Consider the following 24,145-nt stretch of genomic DNA (forward strand, 5'->3'; position numbering starts at 1 on the left):
AAAAAAAAAGCGAGACAGAGCTCTGTGGCTCAGCCCTGGAGATGCCCATCCTGTCTGACAGAGGTCCTGGCATCTGCACACTTTGGAAGCAAGCCCTCCCGGGCCTCCACCCCCACCCCGGCTCTGCCTGCCCGCCTGACAGAGTCTGGATGTGTGTCCCGCGGACGTCAGCGGCGCTTTGTCAGACGCCCGCCAAGGCCCCCGCTGCGCACCTCGCCTCTGACGGCCTCGCGTTTAGGAAGAGAGCGCCCTTTCCCCTGCTCCGCGTTGACTCAGGGACCCACCTCCCAGCCATCACCCGTGGCTCCTGGAGGACAGCTCTGCTTCAGGACCCGGGGGCCCGGGGAGAGGACCCGACACCGCTTCTCCCCTCCTCCAGGCTCCTCCCTCCGTGCCCGCTCCTCCCTCCAAGTCCGGCACCCCCGTACCTCGGGGGAGAGAATCCAGCGCGTCCCACCACCCTCCCCGAGAGAGGAGCACAAACCCCCTCATCCCCACCCAGTCCTCCCACCCCTGGCCCTCGAGGACGGGGACAGGGGACAGGCGGCGCTTCACGTTCCGCCACGGCGTCCCCGGGTGGGCACGGCGTCAGGTGCGCTCTCACCTGGGGCGGTGGGAGGGCGACATGGGGGCGGGGCGAGGGCGGGCCCGAGGCGGCGAACCCACCCGCGACGGGGCGGGCCGAGGCCGGCGGCGCCAATGGGACGGGGGGCTCGCCGCCGGGGGGGGGGTGGCCGTCGGCCCTCCCCGTCCCTCCACGCCCCCGCCCCGCCCCTCCCGGGTTTAAAGCGCCGCGGGCCGCGGGCGCGGGTGCAGCGAGCGCGGAGCGGCGCTGGGAGATGCGCCTGGGCGCGCGCCGCCGGCACCATGCGCCCCGCGCCCGCGCTGGCCCTGGCCGCGCTCTGCCTGCTGGCGCTGCCCGCCGCCGCCGCCTACTTCGGGTCAGTGTCCGCCGAACCCCCGGCCGCGCCCCCGCCCTCCTGCCTGCCCTTCCTCCGGCCGCCGCAGGGCCCGCTTTCCCGTCCCGCTGCGCCGGCCCAGGCTGGATCTCGAACTCAGACCTCACTCTGGCCGCGCCCAGCCCCACCTCCCGGTCGGGGGTCGCGCCACCAACGGCGTCTCTCGCTCCCTGGGCTCAGACCCCATCGCCCCTTCTGGAGTCCGACGCCTGGGTCCCCTTCGCGGGCGCTCTTCCCACCTTCCCTGTCTCATCTCGCTCCCTCCGCGCGATCTCGGACCCTGGCCCAGCGCGTCCAGGTGCCTGTCGGCGCTCTGATGCCCGCTCCGGTTCTCACTCGGGGCCCCGTCTCCCCGTCGTGGGCTCTGTCTGGCCACGGTCTTTGCCTCGGGCTCCCTCTCCACTCTCTGCCTTTGACCCGCGGAGCGGAGACCTCGAGGCCGGGTGGAGGCGAGAGAGGGGGCGGGGGGCTGTCGCGGAGGCCGGGGAAGGCATCGCGCGGGTCCGAGAAGAGCGGAGGAAACCGGGGACCGGGAGGAGTGTCCGCTGCAGACCCGAGAGGGAGCTGTCAGCTGGGGAGATCCGACCAAAACTCAGACGGAGCGTCGGGTGAATTCTCCGGAGAATGACGGAGAGCACGGGGCGGGCTGGGGGTGTTTGCAGCGCCACTTTCAGGGCAATGGATTGTAGCCCCTTCTCTGGCGCTGGATTGCAGGCACTTGGGGTGGGAGCCGGGGTCGTGGGTGTGAGGCCCTGCCCTGCCCTCCACCCAAAGCCTGCTCCGACCGCGTGCCGTCTGTTACTTTGACTCGCGTCACTTTTTATGATCTTCACTCCAAGGTGAGGTCTACAGTCTGACTAGGAGGGCAAGGAAACACCAAACAAGTGACCTGCAGAGATTGCTCTGAAGGGCCTTCCAGGGAGGGGCGAGTAAGGGTCTGAGGTGCCCTCACAGGCTGGAGTAAGGACTCGGGGCTAATTTCCAGGTCATGACCTCTGGTTAAAACACTCCTGGGCTGTGGGCAATGGCTTCTTTTTAAAATAGATGGAAGGGGCAAGGGCTTGTCAGCTCAAACCCTAGCTCCAGGCTCAGCTGCTGCTGACGTGGGAAGACCACTCACTTATTCTTTAGGGCTACAATGACCCCTTTTACAAAGAAGGGGATGATGGTATGACGGAGCCTCTACCCACTCCAAGAGCAATGCACAAACATGTTTTTTTTTCTGATGATTTCAGGCTTGAAGGCACTTATTGCCTCAGCAGGCAGGATATAATGGGTAGGGCACAGATTTGGGGTTCAGTTCCCAACTTTGCTACTTGCTAGCTGTGTGTTCTTGGCCAAATCACTTAACCTCTCTGTGCCTTGGTTTCTCATCTGTAAAATGAGGATAATAGGTCCTATTTCATATGAAGAGTGTATGAGTTAGTACATGTGAAGCAAGCAGGACATGTCTAACACAGTATATGCTCAACTAATGCCGATGATGATGATGATGATGATGATATCCCAGCTCTGACAAGGGTTTCTGAGCCGAAATGGAGAGGAAGCCTGGACCATTCTGGCTGGCGTGGTAGCAAAGCAGAGGAGTTTGAATCAGTGCATGGGATTAGAGTTTGAGGACTGAGCACGGCCGCAGCCTTGGAAATGAGAGGGGCGATGACTCCGGCTGGGTTAAGGGTGAGAGGGTCCTGTGAGTATTGGAGCCGCCTCTTCCAGGTTGTGAGTCCGGCTGGGCAGAGCTGGCAACGTACATTTAAGCCACCACCACCACGTCTGGGGAGCAGGACAAGCACTAAGAGAATAAGCTAAAACTGGGCCTTGCGCTGTTATGTGTTTGGTCTCCTAGAGCCTGAGTTCTCCCTGGGGAAGCCCTGTTGCTCACCAGTCAGGCCAGGGTTCCCAGCTTCCCATCAGAATTTGCTCTCTGGGAGGAATGTGTATCAGTCATCCACACTGTAGTGAGAATGTGAGGCAATGTGCTTCTCTCTTCTCCAGGTCACTTGCTTTTGAAGTCTCATTTCTGATTATAAGGTGAAGTGCTTTGGCATCTTGGTAAAAGAACATTCAAACATCAGGAGAGCCAGTGAAGCCAATCTTTTTGGGATCATGAAAATCCTAGAATCATAGACTTAAGAGTTGGACGTGGCCCTCAAAGGATCTCTGGTCCAACTCCCTGCTTCAAGCAGGTCATGTTATTATTAGCCCCATTTTTGGGATGAAACGACCATCCTTCCCAAACCACAGTAAGCTGGCAGCTGCTGCTACGGCTTCTGCATGAACCTGGAGCCTAATTCTGTTGATGGTAAACTATAATAATAAAAGCATAATATGCTAATTAGACCAGACAGCCGAACGACCTTCCAGACGAAGCCGGGACTGCAAGGGAAGCCTGAGTCCCGGGTCCCGGGTGCCAGAGGGAAGCTGGTGCCGCCAGCTGGGGGAAGGAAGGCCTACTCTTGCACGAATTTCGTGCATCGGGCCTCTAGTAAGAACATAATAACTAGTATCACAGCTTACAAATAGGGTGCCCCCCTCCCCTGTTTAGTTAATTCTGTCCAACTCTCGTGGGTACCATGGAACGGGTGAGACCACAGCATTCTCCCCTGTCCTCCATAATGAGACAGGATGCACTGAGCTCTGCTGGTGTGTCAGGTGGGCTCTCAAAGGATAGCATGTTGATGGTGGGATGGGAGGTAGACCAGAAGTCAGGAGCCCAGGTTTGCCCTATTTCTGGACCATTCTCTGTGTTGTCTGTGGTCAAGTCATTTGCTCCAGGATCCTTAGCACCTGGAGGTAGTAAGGTTTCCTAACAGGCTGGTCCTCGCCCGGAGTCTAGGATTATTCAGCAGCTCATGTTTTGGTGTGAGAATTCTGCAAGTATTAACTTATGTGATGTTTTATAAATGAACACGCATTGCATATGTGATGAGCTGGACCCATGACAGGCCTTGTCATCCAATCCAGTTATTAAGTCAGACCAATGGCTTTGTAACTAGAAATAGTTCCTTCGGATGCAACTTTTAAAATCATAGTTGACTTCCGTGGTTATTTTTAAATGTATGACCTCTGTGCTTATTGGGTTTCTTTCCTCTCTGGAGATGGTACAGAGAAGTTTATGAAAAGCACAGCTAGACCTGAGTTAGAATCCAGATCATGCCTCTTGCTAACTGTGTGACTTTAAGCAAATGTCTTAACTTTGCTGAGTTTGGGTGGTGATAACAGCCATCCTAAAGGCTGGTGTGAGGCTGAGTTGAGCCAATGAATGAAAGGTAGGTTATAGTAAGGATGTACTGAGCACATACTAAGTGCTCAGTACAGTGCTTAGTACTCTTGGTGGTTGCTGGGGCTCTAGCCATCTTCTTGGGTTATGGGGACGTCATCATTGTAAGGAAGCAAAACACAACCTTAACTCGCCTCCTCCCCCCAATCAACATTACAGACAATAAAATGCACGTGTTCTAAATGCACAGTTTGGGTTTTAACAAATGTCTGTCCCCATGTAACCACCACCACAATTACATTTCCTTCATCCCAAAGGATCCCCTGTGCTCCTTTGCAGTCAACCCTCCCCCACCAGCCCCAAGCCACCACTTCTCTACTTTCTGTCATTATAAATTAGTCCTGCCCATTGTAGAAGTTCATATAAATGGAATCAGATGGCATATAGCTTCTGCTGTACGCATTCTTTTGCTCAAAATAATGTCTTGAGAGTCATCCATGTTGTTGCATATATCAGTAGCACATTCCTTTTTTGCTGAATAGTATTTCATTGTATGGATGTTCCTCAATTTGTTTATTCACTCACCTGTTGATAGACATGTGGTTTTTTTCCAGTTTGGAACTATTCCAAATAAAGTTGCTATGTACATGTCTTTTTGTGGACATGTGTTTTTATTTCTCTTGGATAAACATCTAAGACCGGATTGTTGGATCACATGATATGTATGTGTTTAACTTTATAAGAAACAGTCAACTAGTATTCCAGAGTGGTTGTACCGTTTCACACAGTAATGTGTGAGAATTTCAAGTATTCCATATTCTTGTCAGCTACTGTCAGTCTTCATTTTGGCCATTTTAGTGGGCATGTCTTGGTATCTTGCTGTGGTTTTAATTTGCGTTTTTCCATTGATGAAAGCTGTATTGAATATTTTTTATGTGACCATTGGTCATTTGAATATCTATTTCATTGACTTATTTGCTTTTTCATTGTTGAGCTGTAAGGGTTTTTATTACTTTGGGTACAAGTCCTTTGTCAGAAACTATTGGCAATATTTTATCCCTGTCTGTGGCTTGCCCTTTCATTTTCTTATTGGTATCTTATGAAGAACAGAAGTTTTTAATTTTGATGAAGTAAAACTTTTCAACATGTTCTTGTACAGTTTGTGCTTTGTTGGTATCCCGTCCAAGAAACCTCTGCCACCAGGGGTTGTGAAGATTTCCCTCCTGTGTTTTTTTCTAGAAGCTTTATAGGTTTAGCTTTTGCACTTAGGTCCAGGATTCTTTTTCGAATTACTTTGTGTGTGTGGTGTGAGGTAAGGTTTGAAGTTCATTGTTTTTTCACGTGGACAGCCACTTGTTCCAGCACCGTTTGTTAAAAAGATGATCCTTTCTCCATTGTCATCTTTGTTGCAAATTGATCGAGTCAATAGATGAGGGCCTATTTCTGGACTCTCTTTTCCATTCCACTAATTTATATGCTTATCCTTGTGCCAATACCACACAGTCTTGCTTACTGTAATTGTTAAGCAAGTCTTGAAACCAAGGACGATAAATTGTCTGTCCTTTTTTTTTTCCCCAAAAACTGTTTTGGCTACTCTAGGTTCTTTATATTTCCACATACATTTTAGTATAAACTTGTCAATATCTACAGAAAAGCCTGCTGGGATCTTGATTAGAATTGCAATGAATCTATAAATCAATTTATAGGAGATTGGCATTTAAACAATAGTGAGTCTCCTGATTTATAAACAGGCCATCTCTCTCTATTTAGGGCTTTTACATTTTTAGCAGTGTTTTGTAATTTTCAGTGTACAGGTCTTTTTTAAAAAAATCCATTAAGTGTTTTATATATTTGGATGGTATTTATTTTTAATCAGAAAACATTTTTAGGAATCAATTGGGTACTGAGAAAACCAGGGTTGAAGGGAAGAAAGGGTAAAATAAATTTTACTGCTTTGGGGTAGCGGATTGGAAGCCAAACATCACTGATAAGAATCACTGTGTTTAGGGAAGGAATTCAGCCAGGCTTGTTACCCCCGCCCCCAAGAGTTGGGCTCTCAAGTTGGGTTTAGGGTGAAACCAGCCTCCTCAGTGGATGGTGGTGAAGTTTCTGAGGCTGTGGAGTGGGAAAAGGAGGGGCGGGAAGCAGGTCAGGGGGACTCCTGGAGTGGCATCTCCCAAGTAAGAGAGGTCCTGGTACCTTTAGGCTTATGTGCTCACGTAGATGTTGGACTCAAAAGGAGGCGGGCCAGGTACTGTGAGGGGACACCACCTCGGCTTCAGCCTGAGTAGGATTGGAGGCAGCCCAAGGTCCTAGTCTTTGAGTCACACAAATTGAGTTCAAATCCTTCATCCAACTACTTGCAAAAGTGTGGCCCAGGCAAGTTCATCCTTACCTCATGGGGTTGTTGTGAGGGTTAAATAAATGCATATAAAAGTGCTGAAATGCTATCTGTGTATAAGGAGTCTGAGAAATTTCATGATCTGCCTTAGAGCATCCAAGTTAAGGAGCATCTTTAGTGGCATTTGCTCCTTCCTCTCTTCGTTTTTAGCCCATTGTATAATTGTACCCAGTCATTGTATAAGTGGAATCCTTCTGTGGTCAGCACTTTATGTGCATATCATCTCATTTAACCATTGTGACAGCCTAGGAGGTAGGTACTGACACAATTATCTTTATTTGCAGGTGAGTGGGGGAAAGTTCAGAGAGACCAAGTGCCTTGCCCAAAGCCACACAGCTAGTGGCTGGGGGACCAAGATTTAAATTCTACTCTTCAGAATCCAGAGCCAACCTAGTCATCTCTGCCTCATACTCCTGTTGAGCCTCAGCTGAGGCCTGCCTCCCTCTGGCCAGCTCAGGCCCTCTGAGACCCAACCTTTCACTTGGCTTCTATCATAGGCATCTCTTGTACTTCCTCTCTCTCTCTCTCTCTCTCTCTCTCTCTCTCTCTCTCTCTCTCTCATGAATATATGTATATATATATATATGTATATATATATATATATTCATGTTTTTATCAATTTTTAGAGATGGGAGAGAGAGAGAAATGTCATCAAGTGCCTGCTTCCTGCATGTCCCCTGCCAGGGATTGAGCCCACAACCCGGGCATGCACTCCATCCGGGAATCGAGCCTATGACTTCTTAGTTCCTGGGTTGATGCTCAACTGCTGAGCACACTTCATGTCTTAAACTCTTAATTTGTTACCCAATTCTTCATGTGCTCATGTCTCCAATTCATGCATAGCTCTCTTTAAGCAGAGGTCTTGAGGCCCTGCTGTGGTCTGAGTCCCCCCCCCCCCCCCCCCCTTACAGGCCTTAGCTTTGCTCCTGGTCTGCAGTGAATGTCTGGGTGAGCAGTCGCCTCTCCCTTTCCCTGGTCCTTCCTCTCCCCCAGAACCCTCCTCTCTACCTCATCACATTTGTTCTTTCATCTGCTCACACTTGGCTCTCTGGAGCACACGTTGCTTTGCCAGGATCTGGCCTGTATCTGGAAGGAGCTAAAAGCCAAGCAGAGAGCAGAGACTTGCCTGATTAGACACCAGAGTCAGCCCCACGTGGCCTACCATGGGGATCCAGTGGCAGCCGAGATGCGCTTGGGGGTAGGGCAGTGGCCTCAAGGCCAGACCCCTCACTGGAGAGATGAAGACTGAGGAGGGAGGGGGGGCTGAAGAGTCTTAAAGAGCCAGGAAATACTTAGACCCCCATGTTCAGTCAGCGCTGGAATTTCCAAGGAAACTGGTTTTAGGACAAGAGCAGAGAAGGTCTGCCCTCTTGACAGTTACAATCCCTTTGAGGCCAGATGCGCCTCAGAATTGAAGACTTTTCAGATTTTAGAAAGGTGATATAATGCATACATCGTGTATAACATGACATCCCCAGCAAGGTCTAGGCCAGCACCCATCATCAGACACTTCATCTTTGCAGAGAAGCATCTACGTGTTGGGATAAATCAAGGCCGTAAGTATTCTCACTTTGGTTCAGGTCAGGTCTCTGCCACGTGAGTTCCTCCCGACTGTACAAACGCTCGGCAGTTTTCCGAGCTGTCTGGAGTTTGGAATTGTGGGTAAAGGCTTGTGAACCTACCGCAAACTTTCAGCACATGTCACCACCAGAGGCTGTGCAAGCTGAGTGTTAAAGACTTGGGCCAAGTTCTTGGCTGGTCCTCACTGGGTATCAAAGGGAGGCCCGGGCTGCCCTGAGCACAGTTTGCCCCCACAGGGGCTGAGAGGGCTGGAGGACTCAGGGTCTGACTGACCGCAGCTAGGTGGCCCTGAGCACTGGCACCAAGGAGAGCACGCACAAGTGATCACAGACTAAGGGCCAGGGAGGGCGTGGTTACAGGTGGGCTCCTTCAGAGCCACGCCCACCCAGAGTCTACCAGGTTGGGCTTGGGAGCCAGACAGCAGGAAGGCCAGGAAGTAGGGTTGGGAGAGGCTGAGGGAGAGCCTAGAGCTACACTCGGGTTGGACATCTGTGGGATTTATGCAGCCAGCAGGTGTCTGAGGAACACTTGCTTAGAATGGAAGAACTGGGCTGGGGACAGGAGGACCTCAGGAGAAAAGAAACTGTGATCTCTGCCAAGGAGTTTACAGGCTACGTGGAGAGACTGTCTTTGTGGCCCTAGGAGGGAGAAAACAGTGCCAACCCCACGAAACTAATGCTACTATATCTGCAAAATTGGAAGATGGGGAAGGGGATGGGTAAAGTGGAACGGGGCTGACAAGTAAGGAGGTCTTCCTGGAAGAGATGGACAAGCATCATAGCATGTTAGAGCTGGACGGGCCCTCTGTGTCCCTTTTCTCATTCTCTGCATTGTTGGAAAAGGCAGTGGCTATAAAAGGATACAGGGGCCTTAGCTGGTTTTCTCAGTGGATAAAGCATCAGCCTGTGGCCTGAAGGGTCCCGGGTTCGATTCTGGACAAGGGCATGATTCTAGTAGGGGGTATGCAGGAGGCAGCAGATCAATCATTCTCTCTCATCATTGATGTTTTTCTCCCTCTCCCTTCCTCTCTGAAATCAATAATATGTATGTATATGTGTGTGTGTATATATATATGTATACATATATATACATATATATTTAAAATACATACATACATACATACATACATACATACATACATACATAAATAGGTACAGGGGATCCACGCGGGGTTTTGGACTGAAAGGCATCCAGGTAGGAGGTACAGCATGAGGAAAGGCATGGAGGTTGGACTGAGAGCCATGGCTGGGGAGCAAGGAAGAGACTGGCCTGGCCTGAGCAGAGGCGCCCTGTGCTGCAGCCTGGGCTCGCTGTGAGGCCAGCATGGTCCAAGGTGGGACGTTATTGTGGTCCTGCTCTAGAGGCCCCCGCTCTGTTCCCGAGGGAGCATCCCCTTGGGCTGTCCTGGACCACTCTGGCCCTCCCTGGGCACGTTCAGGGAGTGACTTCTTGACCAGCTGAGGAGGTCCCTGCTATTTCTGGAGCTGAGAAGAGGGGCATGGGCTATCTCTGGGACCTGAGGGAGGACAAATGAAGTCTGCAGCACAGGACATCTCTGCCTAGAGCATCTGCAAATAATGGAACTGTCCTTGTCACAGAGTGAGCACATGAGACATTCCCTAGGGGCCTGGCTCTCCCAGGGCCCACAGCCCAGCCGGAGCCTGCCTGTCCATGGGGAAGAGGGTGGCCACTCAAGAGCACGCCACACTAGTTATAGTTGGTCGGTCAACTTACCATGATTCGTAAGTTGGCCAGAGTCGCCCAGTCCAGGAGCCAGCATCCCGTGGTTGGGGCAGAGCTGGATGGGGGTGCTGCTTGCCATGAGGAGAGGCAGCCTCAGCAACTGCTCGCCTTTCCCTGCCGTCCCCACTCCTGCCTCCTACTCCGCTCCTCTCCTGGGCCAGGGTTGGGCCTCTGGACCAAAGAACCTTGGGAAGCGTGTCTTTAGGGCTCCTGGCCTCCCTTTTCTCTACTCCCCCCCCCCCTCCTTGCCCCAGGCCCCCAGTTTCTCTCTTCACAATCCCAGAGGCTCTCCTCTGACCATTTTTCTTTCTAGCAAAGTATGTGCTCGGCACTAGCATCATATCAGACTCTCTTGCTTTAGTGTGAATAAGCAGCCTGCTTCTCTAAAGTCAGAATCTCTATTTCTGTCTTTTGGCTGAAAGAAGAGTCAGTGTTAGACCAGGGCAGAGTAGCCTTTTAAACAAAGGGACCTTCTCTCCCTTGGGCTGCCCAGGGGGCCAGAGGAGTCCTGACCAGGTTTCCTTCCCTTCAAACCTACCTGTCTTGTACTCCCATCATCCTAGGCATTTGCTGTGGTGGTGTCTGATTTTGATTACCTGAAGCTTTACATTGAAACTGAAAGCGGAGACCACCAGACGGCTTGATAGAAACAGTTAGGAGACCTGAGGCATAGTCCTAGCCCTGCCACGAACTCAGTGGGTCACCTTGGACAATCTTACATGGATTCTCAAGGCACCAGGCAGTTCAAAGCAGACACTTGGCAAACCTCTTGCCCTCCTTCTTCCCCCCCTCCCCCCAGAAGCCTCTGAGATACCCCCAGGAGCCATCATGGCAAAACCTTGGGACTGGGTGATCTTGCAGGGTTTATTCAGCCCTAAAAGATAATAATTCAAATGGTGTACATTTGGACCCCGCCAGGGACCTGGGGGAGATGTAGAGGCGTGGGATGTCTCTCTGCACAGGAGTGACTTTGGGGACCCTCTGTGCCACCTGATCCATGCATGTGATGAAGGCTTCCTCCCCTCAGCTTCAGCCTGAGCCTGAGTGGAGAGGGAGGGAGACGGGAGGGAGGAAGGGGGGAGCATTTCCTTCCCAGATGTTGCACTTGTTACGCTGTGAATACTGGAGATCGTTGAGATGCAAAACATGTTTGCTGCGTGGGCTGCTTGCTGCCCACTTAGCTCATGAGCACGTCTCCCCGATGCCAGCCTCAGCGGGCAGCCCAGTCTGCGGAAACAGGAAGCAGAGCTGTTCTTGGAGAGACAAAGCCCACAGCTGGGACCGGCTCTTTTCCTCTAAGCCAGGGATTGGGCGGGGCGGGGTGGGGTGGGGGTGGTGGGAGGCTCTGGTGGGCTCCTGGGGGGAGGTGGTGACGAGATGCAGTCCTCAAGGTGGGTTCTGAGGTTGAGAGCTGGGGAGCAAAGAAAGGCTGGACCCAGGAGGGGCTGGGGGACCCCGACAGGAAAGTAGTAAAGGTCCCTGTTTATTTCAGTCTTCTGTGGGTAAACCTGGCATGAAGCTGATGCTCAATAAAATCCTCCATCTTGATTTTAAATGAGTGGGTGAGTGAAAGGAGGGAGTGGGAGTGAAGCTAGGACATGTGACAGCTGAATTGGCCAGGCTGCTCATCAAGGACTTCTTCCTGGGGGAGGTGTGAGGGGACGCTGACTCCAGGAGAGGGGGCAGGAGTCTGAGGATGGAGGGAAGGATGTGCTGCCCAGGACAGCTGAGGGCAGGAAGAGGGGAGAGAAGCCTGGGGCGGGTGTTGAGGGGCCCCCTCTCTGAAGGACTGTTGCTCAGAACCATGGATGCTCTCTTCCTGGGCTAGTCACTGCCCTCTCTAACTCTCCCCTTCTGGGAAGAGGTGGGTAATGGAGAGCGAGCACGGAGGGGAGTAACAAGTTGGAGGGAGAGAAAGAGAAAGAGAGAGAGAGAGAGAGAGAGAGAGAGAGAGAGAGAGAGAGAGAGAGAGAGAGAGTCCAGTGAGGGCTGGGAAAGTGGGCTGAGATGTTTGAGATGAAAGCACAAAAGGAGCACTTACCATGCAAACGGCCCTGCAGCGGAAGCCTGTTATCAGAGCATCTAATGGGGTTTGTAGGGCCAAGGCCAATGCTCCAGGCAGGGCAAGGCTTTCCTGGTTCCCAGGCAGCTGCCTGCAGTTGGCATGGGCCCTGGTGCCAGGCACAGCTCCTGGCCCCTCCAGCTAAGGGTCCAGACATGCTGGCATGACCTGGTGCCCTGGAAACCACCAGCCTTGTCCTGTGCCAACCCCCACTTACCCACCACATCCTGGGGGTGGCCTCCTCTGGACCCATCAGACCCTCTCAAGCAGAAACAAGTGTGGAGGGGGGAGTGGAAAAGCAGAGCCTGGGGCACCCTCAGGTGATGGGGAGTGTTTTCCACCTGCCAGGTCTGGGAGCTTCCTCCTGCCTGCCCCCAATCCCCCAACCCCAACCTCCCACTACAGGCAGGACGGAGACTGGCCACGGTCAGGCTCTCACCCAGATGATTTGGGTCCCTGAGCAGCTACTGATTGTTCCTCGGGGAGCTGGGCTGGTTCAAAACTTCCTTCTCCTTCCCCTGCCCCTTGGGGCCTCAGGAGAGTCTGGGGTACTCTTGCATTCAGCTATGTTTTCTCTAGACTGTGAGCTCCTTGAGGGCAGGAGAGGGTCCCAGCACCCAGCACATAGTAGGTACTTAAGAAGGACACTTACCTGGAGCTTATTATGTGCCAGGCAGTGTTCTAAGAGCTTTACAGTGGGAACTCATTTCACCCCAGGACAGCCCTGTGCAGCAGGCACGGTGAGGCCTGCATCTTACAGATGAAACACAGAGCGGTGGTGTCCCTTTTCCAAGGTGGCACGACTAGTAAGAGGTGGAGGTGGGATTTGAATTCAAGCCGTCCGGCCCCGGTCATGCTCTCGCACTAGTCACCATGTACCTGTTAGATGGAAAGGCTCAGGGGGCGAGTGGATGTCCTCATGGTCACCAGTGAGGGCAGACCTGGGACCCAACTGCCCAGATCAGAACTGCCTTGGGGACCTGAGGTCCTTGGGTCCCCACACTCCAGCAGATGATGGGTGATTGTTTCAGGATGAACCCCACTTCTTGTCAGGGGTTTGATGGCTCCTGAGTCCTGCTGATGGTAAACCAAAGTAGTCTCCTGGGAAGCCATCCCCTAAAGCCTGGAGAGCCTTCTTTTGCTAACTTCAAGGTCATCCCAGATGGGGCGGCTTCAGCCAAAACTGTGGGTGACCTTGGGGAATGTGAAAGGAGGGAGAGGTGTCAAGGGCCAGGAGTGGACAGAAGAGATATCTGGGTTGGGGGTGCGGTTGGGGGGTGAGATGGAGTCCTGAGGGGCACCCTTGTCTTTTCCCACTCTATGGGGAGACGAGGTGGTCAGGGAAGTGTCTGGGGATGGTCTGGGGTCAAAGCCAGATGCATCTCATTGTATGGGGGTGGGGGTTTCTTGTCTTATTATTAACCTAAGGGTCATGGGCCAAGGGGGCAGAGGATATAGGCTGGGGCCAAAGAAGGGAGGAGAATGGAGATGGTCACATGTACTTTATTAATGGGAGAGGAGAGTCTGGAAATCAGTCTGTGGAAGCTGGACTGGATGCAGGAATGGGGGAGACCAGCTGGGCCAAAGCAGGTGCAACCAATGAGGTTCCAGGAGGCTCAGGAGCACGAGTCAGGCAGGGAAGCCTGGGAGCTCAGGCCAGAAGAGCCATGAGCAAATTTGCAAATTCTTTGTCCTCTGCTCTTTGGTTCAGAACGCTGGTCACTTGTTTGGCTGACAGTCTGGCCTCACCGAGGAGCAGTGTCTTTCTTAGAGCCCCAGATTTGTCTGGATTTATTAGACTAACGAAGGGCACTTGATCTTCTCCAGTTTACCCCCATGGGGCTCAACTAATATGTGGGCCGTTGAGATTTTTGCAGAGGGGCCTGGTGTGTGGGGTTCTCAGGCCTGGGGTGCCAGAGAATGTGGCTTCTTTAAGGGAAGAGGATCATGTCCACTGACCTGGAACAGACTGGAACCTGCACCACCTAGAATTCTTCCGAGGCCCAGGAAGAAGCCTTCCCTAGCGGATGCCCTGGGACGGGCACGTGGAGAAGAGTTCACAAGCACCGCTTAAGGAGATACCTTCAGGTGTTTTTTAAATTTGATGTCAGGGCCCTATTTCTTCAAAGGAAATATGATCTCAAACTGCAACATGGAAAACAAATAAGGGGAAAACTGGGTCCCGGAAGGGCTCCGAGCTGTCCTCCTTCTAGGCCCTGAGGGGCAGTGCCAGGGAGCCTTCTCTGAGGGCAGACCTGGGCAGCCCAAGGCCCAGTGTGGCCTGAGGTCCCTGTGCGGTTGGCTGCCTTTCCCCACCATTAATCGCTACTTAGTGTCATTACCGCTAATAAAATTAACCGACTTTATACTGGACTCCTGGGCCATCAATCACAGGGTCTATTACATGAAATTTAAAAAAAGCACACACACAAAAACAAAACAAAACATGTGCCTGTGGATGGGGAAAGGGTGCAGAGCCTGGCTCACAGGTGCAGCCTGGGGCACGCTGGTTCTCCACAGCTGGCATAAGGACCTGGTCAGGGGTGGCAGGCACCCTTGGTCAGACAAACCAACTCCAAGTCTTGACACGGTACTATAGGTAGGAGCGTCTCAAGCAAGAACACAGCTGACCCCAGGAAGACCCTGCTCCCCCAACTTTCTCTCTCACTCTCTTGATGCATTAGTTCATTCTCTCTTTAGACCAGCTTCCTTTTTTTTTTCTCACCTGAGTTACAGGCCCATTCACCAAAAAAGAGAGAGAAAGCAACTGTATGCTCTCATAATTCAAATTCCAAATTCCCAGAGAAAGGACTGATTGGCCCAGCTTAGGTCATGTGACCCTCATTGGTTCAATCAACAGGCCAGAGCAGCAAGGCAGCCAACCCATGTAGAGGGCCACCAGGGTGCAGGACTCTTTTGAACTAGTAGAACCGTTTCACCGAGAGCCTCTAGGGAGGGTAAGGTGCACTCTAATCCTAAGCCCCACCTTGCTACTGATCTGCTGGGCGACTTGGCCCAGTCACTGCCTCTTCAGGTGTCTACATAGTAATTTAAAGGGCTTAGTAATAAAGACTCACAAAGTGGTAGATATGTCATCTCATATAACATAATATACCTGTAATGATGCAACAATAATGGCTATTATTCTTAAAATGGCATTTGAGACAGGCCTTAAAGGACGTGCAACACTATTGATCAAAATCGCTATCACTCCCTGCTTGTTCTGCTTTCTGTCAATCAGCTGCTACAAGGAAAGTACCAATTTCTGAAACATAGGCACGTCCCTGGTGTGGGGAGGACATTTGACGGACAGCATGGCTGCTGCTCCATTGCTCCCTGCAGCCCCCCAGTGGCTCTCCACCCTGGAAGCCAGTCAGGGTGGGGCCTCCTCAGCTGGAGTTGACATCGGGTTCTGCTGTGGACCAGCCAAGGGTCAAGCTCCAAGGGTTTCCTGCCAGGCTGCAGGGAGGGGTTTGGGTGTAGACCTGGTGGACTGGAAATTTACCCATTTGCCCCCAGATTAATGATTAACGGGTCCCTGCCCTCACCCTGTCTGGGAGGGGAACCCAGGCCAGGCTGGGCCAGGAGGAGCCTGATAGCATCTGTCTCTGCTCGGAGGTTTCAGAGATATGCTCCATGCTGGGTTGGCTGCACCTGATGGGTTTGGAATCTACAGGCACTTTCTGGGGGCACCTGGGGCCTGGCCAGGACCGGCACCCACCCAGACAGGGAGGGCATGGCATCTAGCCAGATGTCCTGGCTGGGCAGGTGGCTCCAAACAGGAGAACTGTGCCCTTGTGTGTATGGGACATGGGCCTTTCTGACCCCTCAGGGCTTGGCCAGGGCTTGCCTTAGAGCAGGAATGACCAGTGCCACGTTCAAGCAGGAGCTTTGAAAGCCATCGTGTGGTTCTACCTTGGCTCTTTCACCTTGACCACGAGGCCAGGATGTTCCAGAAAGGGCTACGTCCTCCAGCCTGCGTCTGGGATGATGTAGTTTCCACCCTCGCAGAGGGCCACCAGGGTTTGGGACAGGAAATTTTTGAACTAGTAGAACCATTTCACAGCGAACCCCTGGGGAGGGTGAGGTGAGCTCTAATCCTAGTCCCCACCTTGCTGCTGATCTGCTGGGCGACTCGGGCGGGCCCGTCACTGCCTCTTCAAGAAGCCTTTGTTTCCTTATCTGGACAACGGGAAGACTCTGCCTGAGTTAAGACAGTCAAGCATCTTGCAAGAGGAAAGGATTCTGAGAAACTCTAGCCTGTCCCAGGCACTGTGGTTGGTACTTTTCATGTAATCCACCCAGCACCCCCAGGAGATAGAGAGGATCGCTGTTCCCACTTTCCAGAGGAGAAGACCAAGCCTTCAAGGTTATACAGCTAGGAAGTGGCAGGCAGGCTTAGAACTTGGCAGCCGGATTCCAGAACCCACGAACTTCAGATATTGTAGAACGAGAAGTCAGGGGCTGATGGCCTAATGGAAATTCAGCTCCTTCACCTTCACTCACCCATCTGTCAGTCTGTCTATCCACCCACCAACCTATCCCTCCTTCCCTTCCCTCCCTCCTTCTTTCTTTCCTTCCACCCATTCTTCCATCCAGGTGAATATTCCCCAAGCATTTCTTATAACAGGCACTGAGTGGCCAGATGGTTGAAGATCCATCTGGGAACAAGTTAGGTTGGCGTGGGATTACTTGGGTGGTGATATATGTAAGGGAGAAAGGGCTAGCGGGGAGAATGGCTGGGTGTCTGTTCACTGTCTACAGCACTTGGCCACGCCCACCCCCCCCCCCCCCCGCCTTGGAATGAAAGTGGCCCTCCCCTCTGGACAGCAGCCAAAGCTACATGCAGTATTTCCCAAACTTCCCTGATCACTGAGGCTGCCCAGGGATGTGGCAAATATACAGATTCCCCAGGCCCCACTCCAGACCAACAGAAGCAGAATTGCTAAGTGTGGATCCTGGAAACCTGGGTTTTAAGGACCCTGGGTGATGGTTCTGATTGGGCAAGTTTGGGAAATTGGGGGGGTAAGAAGGGCAGAGACTTTGGCATCTAGAAAACACGCTTGGGGTCCTATACTGGCCCTTGTTAGAAGCACCTTGGTTTCCTACTCTGCAAAAAGGGAATATAACCCCATGGGGCTGGCCTCCCTCCCAGAAATAACGAACCCCTCCAAGAAGGCCCCTTCCCCTCACCTGCCCATGTCCTCAAGAACTGGCATCTTTAGTTCCCTCCCCGACCCCCACTCCGCCGCCCCATCGGGACTCCCAAGGGTCACAGGTCTCCCTTCTCACCCTCTCTAGCCTGACTGGACGGGAGGTCCTGACGCCCTTCCCAGGGCTGGGCACCGCGGTGGCCCCAGCTCAGGGCGGGGCCCACCTGAAGCAGTGCGACATGCTGAAGCTGTCCCGCAGGCAGAAGCAGCTCTGTCGGCGGGAACCTGGTCTGGCTGAGACCTTGCAGGATGCTGCCCACCTCAGCCTGCTCGAGTGCCAGTTCCAATTTAGGCACGAGCGCTGGAATTGCAGCCTGGAGGGGAGGACAGGCCTGCTCAAGAGAGGTAGGGAGGAGGGCAGAGAGGAGGGCTGGGGCAGGAGACTGGGACGGGGAGGGCTGGGGCAGGAGAGCAGAGAGGAGGAGGGCTGGGGGCAGGAGAGCAGAGAGGAGGAGAGCTGGGGGCAGGAGGGCTGGGGGCAGGAGGGCAGAGAGGAGGAGGGCTGGGGGCAGGAGGGCTGGGGGGGGGAGTCTGCCCTTCCCACACCCCTGGCCCCTGTGCTCAGGCCACACTGCCCTTGCGAATCCAGCACAGTCCTGAGGGATCTGAGTCCTGGATTAATGAGGCCCATTCATGAGGGCATGTTTCAGAAGTGGGTTAGTCCGACTTGTTCACACTTGGACTTGGAGTCAGGGGCAGTGGTTCAGGCCCAACGTTGTCCCTCACCAGGTGCCTAAGTCACTTCTCTTTGCACCTCGGTGTTTTCACCTGTCCCCCTGACCTGCCGCCGGGGGAATCTGGGCATATACCCACCGTGAACTGGAAAGTCCCATCTTAAATAGCAACTCGCAGCCTGAGCCGAAGGGCAGGTGGCAGGGCGGCTGCCCGAGCTGCGTCCTCGGGTTCACATGCCCCTCCTCCTGCTCCCCGGCCCAGGTTTCAAGGAGACGGCCTTCCTGTATGCGGTGTCCTCGGCCGCCCTCACCCACACTCTGGCCCGGGCCTGCAGCGCCGGGCGCATGGAGCGCTGCACCTGCGACGACTCTCCCGGCCTGGAGAGCAGGCAGGCCTGGCAGTGGGGCGTGTGCGGCGACAACCTCAAGTACAGCACCAAGTTCCTGAGCAACTTCCTGGGGCCCAAGAAAGGAAGCAAAGACCTGCGGGCACGGGCAGACGCCCACAACACCAACGTGGGCATCAAGGTGAGCAGGTTCCTGGTGGCCCCGAGCCCTTCCAGCCAGAGCGCGAGGTCTGCAGGAGGTCCTCCCCTATCTGCCCCCAGCACACACTCAGGCTGGGCACCTCTTTCCTGCAGCCAACATTCCTTGGGCATCGACTTTGGCCCATGACCGGGAAACAGGGAAGGGTCCTGGGGGTCACAGCGCTGGGCCAGGGGTGGGAGCCAGGTTTGGGACAGGCCATGGTGAGGCAGGAGCATGTTTGGAAAGGGGTCTCCATTCCAAGGATAGCCTTCCTGGAGGTCTTAGAAGCCAACAGAGTTAGAAACAAGTGAGAAAGCTTTGATCTGGTGCAACCCCCACTCCTCCTCCAATTTTACACACGGGAAGAGGAGGAGGCCCAGACGAGGGAAGGAGCTTGGCCGAGGTCACATAGCGAGAGGACTAGGGGGTGAAGGGTCCCGGCCTATGGGGCTGGGAAGGCTGGGAGAGGCGGGGCTCCAACGCTTTAGGAAACCGAGTTCTGCGCCCTCATCACTGAGTCGTGCGACCCACGGCTGCTGTATTCAGTTGTGCACGCCGTCCATGCCACAGGACTCTGGCCCGGGGAAGGGGCTGCGGCTGAGGTCCAGCCCACACTGCTCTCACCACGGCGTGCGTGTTGGCACAGGATGCTTCTGCCAGGGGAAGAGGAGCCTCGGGCCGGTTTGCACACAGATGCCACCTGGCTAACATTCCCATCTTCCTGCCACTCCCCCGCCGGCGCTGGCGCCCCGGGCCCCTGACCCCGCCTCCATTCTGCCTCTCCTCGCAGGCCGTGAAGAGTGGCCTCAGGACCACGTGTAAGTGCCACGGCGTGTCGGGCTCCTGCGCCGTGCGCACCTGCTGGAAGCAGCTCTCCCCGTTCCGAGAGACAGGCCAGGTGCTGAAGCTGCGCTACGACTCGGCGGTCAAGGTGTCCAGTGCCACCAACGAGGCCTTGGGCCGCCTGGAGCTGTGGGCACCCGCCCGGCTGGGCAGTGCCACCAAGGGCCTGGCCCCCCGGCCCGGGGACCTGGTCTACATGGAGGACTCACCCAGCTTCTGCCGGCCCAGCAAGTACTCCCCTGGCACGGCAGGCCGAGTGTGCTCCCGGGAAGCCAGCTGCAGCAGCCTGTGCTGCGGGCGGGGCTATGACACCCAGAGCCGCCTGGTGGCCTTCTCCTGCCACTGCCAGGTACAGTGGTGCTGCTACGTGGAGTGCCAGCAGTGCGTGCAGGAGGAGCTCGTGTACACCTGTAAGCACTAGGTCTGTTGCCCAGTGTGCCAGCCGGGCACTGCCAGGACCTCCCTCAGTGCCCAGCGCCCAGCTGCCCAGCTGGCCCCTCGGGGCAGATACTCCTGCATGCATGCGCTCATCGACGTGCGTGCCAGGCACACGTACTCCTCTCACCATCGCGCCTGGCAGCCTCCCCCTCCCTCAACACTCAGCCGTGAGAGGCGCAGGCTCCACCCTGAACCCCGGGGTCCCCAGTCTTTTTTGAGGACTTGGAGCAGGAAGGCGGAGTGGGAAAGATGTGGAAGGAAACGAGAGAGACCAGGAGGAGGGCAGGCCCGAGGTGTCAGAGGGGACGGAAGAAATCTCCCGCCATCTCCGTTCCTAGGATAAGTGGCCTAGAGCCAGGAAGATGCAGGGAGTTGAGCTTCTTCGTGAAGAAGGCACAGGGAGGCAGTGTCAGCTGGAAGCCAAGGCTGGAGCCTGGCTGGGATGGGTCAGTCCCTCCCGTGGGCCCTGCTCAGGCCTCAGCGAACCCAGGGACCACAAACCATCACTGCCTAGAGAGGAGGGACAAGGCAGGGGATGGGAGCTGTAGGTTTGGAGAAAAGAAAGCTTTCTGGGCTTGCGTGGACCAAGTCAGATACAAGTCAGATACTGCGTCCTTGATTATGTTTTTAAAACCTGCCTGTGCTGAGGCCTCTTTCTTGTCTTGAGAGCTGTTACCTGCACCCACCCAGCCCTGCTCAGCAAGACCCAGAGGGAGCGCAGCCCCCGGGTGGGGCTCTGATAGTGCATCGAGGCTGCGCAGGGAGACAGTGGACCCTCCCAGTTTTCTCTGGGACACAGAACCTTTAGTCCCAGCCCAGGAGAGGGTGACAGCCCCCTGGTGCCAGGCAGGGATGTGGTGCCAGGCAAGCTCAGTGTCTCAGCTTCCCCTTGAGCTGGCTTTGGTCCCCATGGCTGGGGTCCCCCTGTGCTGTGAGGCCCCAACACAGTTGACATTTGTGACACAGAAGAGTTGGCTTATGCGTCCTGATTCTGGTTACATTTCTACTCTTACGGCTACTCATCTACTTAAGGTTTTTGCCCTGGGAAGGGATAGGGACATGAAAGTCTTTGATAAGCCTGGTTTCTTGGGGGGGCCCCTTTATTTACTAATGGGCCCTCTGCCTAAAAAACAGAAGTAACTTTGCTGATTTCCTCCAATCCTGTGGACATTTTCAGTGATACCTACCAAGGCCCTGTGTGGGAGGAGGAGAGAGAGGCTGGTACACACACACACACACACACACACACACACACACACACACATGCGTGCACACACACACGCCTGCACACGCACATGCCCCTTAGACCTGCCAGGCTGAGGGTTCTCACTGAGCAGCACACAACCCCCTGGTTCAGGACCAAGACCTCGCAGGGATCACTGCTGGAGGCTGTGCTTCCCCAGAGCAGGGCTCGGTGCCAGCCGGGAGGAAGTGACCTCCTCTGAGATGCCCTTGGCCACTCTGCTGGCCCGGCCGCGCCCTCTGTCAGCTTCCTTTCTCCCTGAACCCAGAGTTGCTGACCCTCCACTGAAACAGGAAACTTCAGAGTCAGCTGAATGCTCAGAAACGCCATGCGAGCCCCAGGAAGGAGCCCCGGGGTGAGACGTGCTGCCTCTCTTCAGTGGCTCGGGCCGCCTGCAGGCTGCTTGAAGGATCTCTGGCCCCGGAGGCTCTGATGAGACCCCTTTCTGGACTGACCACTGACCCAAGCAGCTGGCCCACACCTGGCAGAAAGGGCAAAAAGGAGAGAGGGCTGGTTTTCTCGTTTCTTCCACACGCCCACTGCCTGGAGACGCTCTGCCAGCCCCGTCCATCTTGCTCCTCTGAGACCCAGCTCTGCCCCCACGCTGGCTCAGCCCGAGGCCTGCGGCGGCAGGAAGAGGAGCATGATCCCCCAACACGCCATCTGCACCCCACCTCCAAGGCCAGCAGTGCCGGGGGTGCTGGAGGATAAAGGGCAGACTCTGAGGGGCCAAGGCCATGGCTGGCCACCAACACAGACAACCCAGGCCAATGGCCTGGATGCAGGCTCTGAGGGCCCCTCAGCCTATGGGGTCATCTCTCTCCGGCCCTTTCTTCTCTTTTATGGCTCCCACCCTTTCCCTTCCAGTTGCCCCCAAAGGTCCACCTCAGTCCTGCTGGGACCCTGGGGACCAGTTACCACTAACCCCTCATTCTATAGAGCTTTAAGGGAATCACTCACAGGGTATTTGTTGTCTACCTCACATATATAGATTTTAGGGCAAAAAGAGAATAATTTATATAGCTAAGATATATGAGAAAATATTTATGTTATTTATATAGTTTCTATATTCTATGGGCAGCACCTGTGGCATGACTCCCCCACCCCCCCCCCCCCCCTTTCTGCATGAGCCCTAGTGGCTCGATCCTGATCCTCCTTGCGAAGTCTGGAACTTCTCTGCTCTTCTGGTCCCAGGCCCCCTCTTCTGCTCTGGCAACGCTGTCCTGCTCCTAATAATAATGACAACAAGGATGACCACACCTTGAATCTGTAAAGCACTTTCAATCTTCAGAAACACCTTTGTCCCCATAATCTCACCTGCTTTCCCCATTATTCCTGTGAGGTCGGTGGGACCATGTCACTGTGCCCATTATACAGATGTGGTCCAGGATGGGAAGGCTGTGCTCAAAGTCTCACCGAAGAGGGCCCTTCAATGAATATTTACTGAACTTCTCTTGGGCCAGGCACTGTGCGGGCTGACTTATCGCCTGGATACGCCCTGAGCCCAAGGACCCAAGGCAGTGGCTGCTTCCCTGGTGGTGGATGGCATGGGCCATTTGGATCAGGACAGCACTTCCGCATTTTTCCAAATGGATTCCTGTGTCTCGGGGGCCAGGACTGCCCAAGGAGGCTGGAGAGACAAGGACCCAATGGGGGGTCACTCCAAGGGCTCCACCATCGCCCCCACCCCCTCCTGCCCAGGCTGCCCGAGAGGGTCAGGCGACTTCACAGGGCTCCTCCCAGCCACAGATGGGTTTGCTTTTATTTGTGTTTTTATTTAAAAAAATGAATTGTTGCCGTTGGATTTCTGGCTTCTCCTGTAAAATCAGCTGCACCTGTAGACTGGGCCTGCAGTGCCACCTGGCCACAGTCCACTAGAGAGGGGGAGCCCTAAGAGACAGAAGGCACGGGGCTCCCCAGTTTGCCGAGTACCAGCCGCCTCAGCCCACTTTACTATGGATGTTCCACCTGGACCTCATGGGCACATCATGTCCATGCCCTGGTGCAGACACACCCGTGTCCCTCGTGTCCTCCGCTGCCCAGCAGACAGAGCGACTGACCTGTGCCAACCCTGACGGTTATTTCTTGCTTTCCAGAGGTGTTTTCTTTTTCTCAACAACCATGAACATCAAATGCTTTTGGTCTTAGCACATTTAGGATTGCCGTGGAGCTGTCATGGATTGAGACATGCATGTTCTGCCCATCCATGCAATCAGCAATTGCTTAGGGAGTTCCTACTGGGCGCCCGCGACGTCCCTGCCTTGTGGGGCTGACGCTCTAGTGGAGGGGAGCGGAACAATAAACCAATAAACTACATGTCAGCTTCTATACCCATTTTGTCTCGATTTATTGCAATCGCCTTACACACTGGGCACAACCCCCACGATCTGACGGTTAAGGAAATGAAGGTGGTGAGACGGAAAAGCTCCCAAATGCCACTGGCAAGCAGTGGTGTCAGGACTGAACCGCAGGACCTCCAAAGTGTGTATTCCCTCCTCTCTCCACCGGCTGTCCCCCTCAGATGTAGGTATTTCAGGGGTGGATCACCCCCCTTTTATGGATTCTGGTAACCTGAGGCCCCGAGGAAGGGGGTAACCCATCCAAGGTTGCATGCCATGTCAGATCAGGCTGGAGCCTGGCCCCCTCCCAGACAGGATAAGTATTTCTAGAGCCCTCTTTTCATGGCCAGCAATGCAGGTTTGGGTGGGGGCAAGATAAGGCAAAGCCAGAACCTTCAGGACTTACGATTGGTTAGGAGAAATGAGAGGGATGACTGTGCATTTGTTTGGGTCATTTGTGTGTCAGCCCAAGAGTCCCTCCTCTGGCCACACTGCCTTCCCGGCATGCTTTGGGAAATGCAGGTCCTCAACCAGCCACTGCTCCTGGGGGGTCTGATGGGACAAGAGGCACTGCCCGGCCCCCACTCTCCAGCCCCGCTGGGATCCACAGGGGTCCCCAGGGAGGGAGGCAGAGGGAGGTCCATAGTCCAACCCCGAGGGCACCGACAGTTCCACCAGCATGGCTGTCCTAATGGGCTCTTCCTGCCCAGTGTTCCCGGGCCTGGAGTGGAGACAGAAGTGTCCACACACAGCAGGTTCCGGGGCACTGAGGGATTTCCCGCACGAGCCTCACAGGAAGGGCATCCTTCTTCCCTTTGCAGACAGGGAAACCGAGGCACACAACGGTTAAGGGACTCACTGAAGGCCACATAGCTAGGAAGCCCACCCAGGTCTTTGCCTC

At 54.5% G+C, this 24,145-nt stretch overlaps 1 protein-coding gene across 1 annotated transcript; it reads left to right on the forward strand.

Annotated features, from left to right (window-relative positions):
- Nucleotides 1-867: 867 nt before the first annotated feature.
- Nucleotides 868-20,904, forward strand: WNT9B (Wnt family member 9B). The gene is made up of 4 exons (XM_036339623.1): nucleotides 868-1,009; nucleotides 17,177-17,524; nucleotides 18,116-18,381; nucleotides 19,172-20,904. Exons 1-4 carry the CDS (start codon nucleotides 868-870, stop codon nucleotides 19,643-19,645), a joined length of 1,230 nt encoding a protein of 409 aa, XP_036195516.1. The 3' UTR covers nucleotides 19,646-20,904.
- The last annotated feature ends 3,241 nt before the right edge of the window (nucleotides 20,905-24,145 follow it).

The sequence above is a fragment of the Myotis myotis genome, unplaced genomic scaffold (assembly GCF_014108235.1).
Source record: "Myotis myotis isolate mMyoMyo1 unplaced genomic scaffold, mMyoMyo1.p scaffold_m19_p_17, whole genome shotgun sequence".
NCBI lineage: Eukaryota > Metazoa > Chordata > Mammalia > Chiroptera > Vespertilionidae > Myotis > Myotis myotis.